The 5175-nt window shown below is 35.9% G+C and overlaps 1 protein-coding gene across 4 annotated transcripts; it reads right to left on the reverse strand.

Moving 5' to 3' along the window:
- Window positions 1-1302: 1302 nt before the first annotated feature.
- Window positions 1303-5169, reverse strand: LOC111390688 (zinc finger BED domain-containing protein DAYSLEEPER-like). Of its 4 annotated transcripts, none has more exons than XM_023015761.1 (3): window positions 5046-5169; window positions 4032-4160; window positions 1303-3666 (listed from the first exon to the last, which is right to left on the reverse strand). In XM_023015761.1, the coding sequence occupies exon 3, from the start codon at window positions 3649-3651 to the stop codon at window positions 1537-1539; it is 2115 nt and encodes a 704-aa protein (XP_022871529.1). In that variant the 5' UTR covers window positions 3652-3666; window positions 4032-4160; window positions 5046-5169; the 3' UTR covers window positions 1303-1536. The 4 variants fall into 4 exon arrangements, with proteins under 4 accessions (XP_022871529.1, XP_022871526.1, XP_022871527.1 ...); XM_023015758.1 differs by having other exon boundaries at window positions 4007-4160; XM_023015759.1 differs by lacking the exon at window positions 4032-4160.
- Between the last annotated feature and the right edge of the window lie 6 nt (window positions 5170-5175).

Here is a 5175-nt window from a genome sequence, read left to right on the forward strand (position 1 = left end):
AGATGGATTAGTATTCATCTTTGTATTTTCCATTTTTTCAGTTAATTCTTCTAACTGTTTTTTATATTCTTCATACTCTTCACATGTAGATTCTAGTAATTTTTGTTCTATTTCTTCTACATCTGTAATCATATATTGTTTTTCTTCATGTTTTTTCCCTTTATTATTTTCCTTTTGTATTATCCTAAAATCTTGAGGTGGATTAATTATAATCTTGTCTTTTTCTTTAAGATTTTTATCTAAAATAGCGTTTCTTACTTGTAGATTATATTCTAGATTTTCTAATTTGTGGTGTTCTTAAGTAAATAGGGATAACTGGATTTTTTATGTTTTTCAACATTTTTCAAAAATTCTTCAATTATATTTTCTTCATCTACTATATTCATCATAATTTTTGGTTCGTAACATGGCTCTAATACCATTTCTTCAAAGTGTGCAGCGGAGGGGTTTAAATTTTTGAGCCAATTAAAATCTTCATAAGTAGTTAAAATATCATAATAGAATTTATAAAATTCACTATTTTTTATTAAAACTTTTTCTTCAATAATTATATTTAGTTCTCTAATTCTTCTTCTCAGGTTAAGAATTAGTTTATATATATCATTTTTTGTTTTGATTGTACTGTAATCTATAGAAACATTTTTATTTTTTAATTTTCGATCTAAATATTTTGTGAAAAATCTTTTTAGATCTTCTTCTAAATAATTTAATTTATTTTCTGTTGCGTTTTTTAGATCAATAAAATTTTGTATAATACTTGGGGTTAAATTTATTAAAGATTTTTGATCTATATTTCTATGAGGACCTAATTAAAGGTTTTTATTCATTGTAGTGACTTTGGTTGCAATTTCATAATAAGGGATATTTTTGGAAAAGTTATTGTTCAAAGGCTATTATTCAAATGTTTATATTTTTTGATCTAATCTCACAAAACTCTCTTTTATTTAGACTATCTAGAGGTATTTCCTCTGTACTCATAGGGGTAAATAAACATTTCTCCGCCAAGGGATGTAAATGAATTCTAGAAATTTTTTAAAAGTTGAAAGGCTTCCCAATTCTCATGTATGGACGCTTTTGTGTAAACAAGTCAATAGCCAATTTTCTTCCTATTTGATCTAAACTATTATCCTCGAGGAAGTTATGCATATGTAAAAATAAAATGCCTTCTGTATACATGCAACCTCTGGACATCAAGTGAAGGACTATTGTCTTTCAGAAAGGTTGCCATATTTGAAAGTAAGTGTAAGAATTCTATTGTTGATGCAATTAATCATGTCAGCACATCATAATCACAAGAAGACATGGGACAAATAAGTGTACAATAACTGATGTTTATGTCGATCTTTTAGTTCGCTTACAGTCACAGCCCTACATGAAGAAAAACGCAGGAAAAAGAGCTAAAAAATATCTAATAGATTCAAATTATAGTACAGTAAAGATAGACCAATGAAAGACATGAACTACAACCTAAAAGATATCGAAACGCTACTACCTAATGGTTCAAGACAATAACTCAAATTAGTATAGAAATACGTACTAAATTGGAACTTCCATTTTTACGGGAGATGGTGCTGTATCAACTGTGGCTGAATGAAGCCAATCCTTCGCACAGACAAGGGCCTCTACTGTCTCGGGTCGTAGTGAACATCTGTAACTATCCATCTCCTTACGTTTGGTATCAAATACAGAAACACTAGGAACGGTGCAAACTGGTACTGACAAGACATCACAAGCCATCCTTGATAGAGTCGGATACTTCACTTTGTTTAGTTTCCACCACCCTACCACATCAAATTCATGGACACGTGGTAACAAGGACTCCTCCAAGTATTGATCCAATTCTGACCTCGACTGCTGGCTTGTAGACTCCATGATAAATACGTCAAAATCTGCAAGTCCTAGGCCATTGCTTGAGAGTCCAATTCCTTGGGGATCCTCCGACTTCATAGTCATCCCATTCGCTTCTTCAGCATAAGTGGGAGTTAGAGGCAGGGGAAGAGCAACATATTCAAGGAAGAGCTCATGGATTCCCTCATCCACAATTTTCACATATGAGGCAGACTCTTCACCATATATCTTGGAAAAACTAAATTCAACAAGCTTCATTTTGAATCGTGGATCCATAACTACTGCCACTGCTAGGACAAAGCAGCAACTCCTCCAGTATTTATCAAAGTTCTCCTGCATTAACTTGGTCAGGCTGCTGATCACAGGGTCCTCACTTGCCCCTGCACGTGCCAATTCCAGCTGAATCTTCCAAGCTTCATGGAAGAACGTGTTTGTTGTTGGCATAGTTGGAGTTGTCAGGAGATTGGCAGTGTCAAATAGGGGTTTCAAGTAAGTACATAGAGTCTCAATCTGCTTCCAATCTTCCATCGATGGGGCATCCTTGTAATCAGGATCAGAAGTGTCCAAACAAGAGAAGACTTCCTTTAACTCAGATGCAGCCAACAACATTTCATAAGTTGTGTTCCACTGAGTTTGGTCATCAATAGCAAGGCTCTTTGCACTTGGCACTTGAAGTTGCTGTTTAAGCTCAAGAAATTTTTCCTCATGCGAATCTGAAGTTTTCACATACTTGACACTATCTCTGACTTTATTAACAATTCCCTGCACAGAAGTTAGTGCATCTTGGACTATGCTGCTTAGAGATCGAGCAAGGCAATTCTCGACCAACAATTGACCATTAAGAATAAGGGGGTTCTTAACAGAGAGTAGAGCTCTAAGGTTATCAATTGCGGCATCAGTCAGCGATTGATTGATGGCAACAGAAAATAACTTGCCATCCATACTCCAATCAGAAAGGCAAGCAGCAATAGAATGGCTGAAAGCAGCATCTGAATCAGGATATGGTTCCATTATGACATTGAGGAGTTTACGGTGCATTTTCCAGTCGCTATCGATGAACTGCCCCGTTATGAACATGTAGCCCATAGTTTGGCATGAAGACCATAAGTCCAGCGAAAGGCAGATACGCCCAGCCATCCCCTCAAACACCTTCTGAATGTTTTGCTTTTCCCTAAGATAGGTTGCCACACAATCCCCTTGTACAGTGTTGAAGCTCACCATGTCAAAACGGGGCTGAAGATTATGAACAAATGCTACAAAACCAGGGTGTTCAACAATATGAAGAGGGTAGTCATGCATAATAATCATTCTAGCAATCTCATGTCTGCACCGATCTGGATCAAATGCAAAGTAAGGTACACTGGCTGTTCTGTAACGTCGTTTTGGCGTATCAGAATATGTGCCCATCTTTGATGGAGCACTAAACGGGGTTGATAGATTCTTCTCCTGATTACGCAAGACAACTGGGCAAGTTCCCTTGGCTATGTGCCGCTTAAGATGACTTGTGCCAGCTACTTTAGAGCCCGTGCTGTATGCAAATGACTGCTTGCATTGTTTGCAGCATGCCCGTCTAGTACCAGGACCAACGGTTTCAATAGTGAAATGTTCCCAAACTATCGACTTCTTTTTCCTACGCCTAGTGGGTTGTGCCTCAATGTTGTTGGCTGGTGTCTCTGTGTTGATGATTTGTCTCTCTAAATTGTCAATCTGCATCTCTGAATTCATGGGTTCATCGGGTTGTGGGTCCACCGGGACAAGCTCGTTGTTCATGACTTCAGCAGGGCTTTCCATCTCGAGAGACATGTGATGGGACAATTTCTGCAAAATAAGCAATATATTAATTCCTAGAACAATTGAGTCACAAGATGGACCCTGAAGGCACACACTCAATGTAAACCTGGATACAAGTAAATGAAGGGGATTATCATTTTTTACACAACACTTTGAGCATCATTACAATTTGCAGACTGCAATGAGCACAGAATACCATAAGAAATTGAATCATAAAAGCATCTTATAACTTTGTGTAAATAGTTGAATTAGGCATTAGTTTCCGCATCATTTCATTTATTGAATCTATTACACGAGGGTTGAGAATATATGAGAAGTTGTGAGCAAACATTGTAGCCAAGAAAGTGTAGTAATCTCTAAAATTCACCTCCGGCTCCACAATAGTAACATACATTCTATTGCACTAACTTGACAAATATAAACACCCCAGGGTAGAGCTCCTCCAGACATTATATGGAAATATCAAAGCATTTTGCAAGGTGTGATAGTAAGTTTTATTTCAGAAATTGTCCAAGTCTTTCCTGAAATTAAAAATTTGCGATCGAAATTGCACCAAAAAATATAAATAAATAAATAAATAAAATTATGGAGCTTACTATCAGTACTCTGCAACAAATTATTATTCTTTCTAGAAAATTTATAACATAGAATTCTAATATGCAATTAGTCCTAGGTGAGCAAAACTACATGATAAAAAAACACAAACCCAACAAAATACAATATAGTGCAACTCAGAGTATCAGCTACAAGGTTCAGTACCCATCCCCGTGCAAAACTATGAGTTATAAATGGATGACTGGGTGAGTAGTAGAGAATAGGGTATCTAGAAACTAGAAGGCTACATGGGCCTTATCCATGGCCCACAAAAATATTTCTAGATGCACTTCATAAAATAAGACTGGGACAAAGGGCCACTGGACTTCCACTATTATAACCAAAAAAAAGTCAAAACAAACACAAACACAAGAAATAAAACAGATCTATCGTTTCATCCATCATGGGCTTAAGAATAATTTAATAGAGCCCAATAAAAAACTTCCGACCCCAACATTCGAACATCAGAATGACGAATGACGAATCTATTAGTCACTGCAAAAAAAATTAAAAACAGCCAAAACTAAGGGAAGAAATCAAGTAAATCAGCTGTAAAACACTATAAAAACTGGAGAAAAAAAGCTTCAGAAAAAGTTCAAATCTATGACTATAACAAATCAGAACAAACAAGAAGAAAAATAAAACCATATATTTATCAGCATCAATAAGAAATTAGAAAAATAAAATCATCAAATCCTGGATCGAAATCAAGCAAAACAAGATTCATACTGTTCGAATACATTCATATTCAGATCTAGACATCCATACCTCAAAATAAACAGATTTCAGAGAAACCAAGGTGAGAAACGAACCTCTATTGCTAAATCTCGCGCCGAATCTAGGGTTTCACACAGAGAATGAGGAGAGAGAAAATCGACGAAGGAGATGAGAGAGAAAGAGAGAATTGGGCTTGAGCCAATTGAATTGGACCTATAATTTTTC

Source organism: Olea europaea, unplaced genomic scaffold (assembly GCF_002742605.1).
Source record: "Olea europaea var. sylvestris unplaced genomic scaffold, O_europaea_v1 scaffold707, whole genome shotgun sequence".
Lineage (NCBI taxonomy): Eukaryota > Viridiplantae > Streptophyta > Magnoliopsida > Lamiales > Oleaceae > Olea > Olea europaea.

What these genes read in the sequence shown, in the direction of transcription:
- LOC111390688 (XM_023015758.1), bottom strand. Translation starts at nt 4,033, where the DNA reads ATGTATGTTACTATTGTGGAGCCGGAG. An exon ending in TTACTATTGTGGAGCCGGAG is followed by an intron (nt 3,667 to 4,006) that starts GTGAATTTTAGA and finishes CTTATTTTGCAG; the next exon opens with AAATTGTCCCATCACATGTC.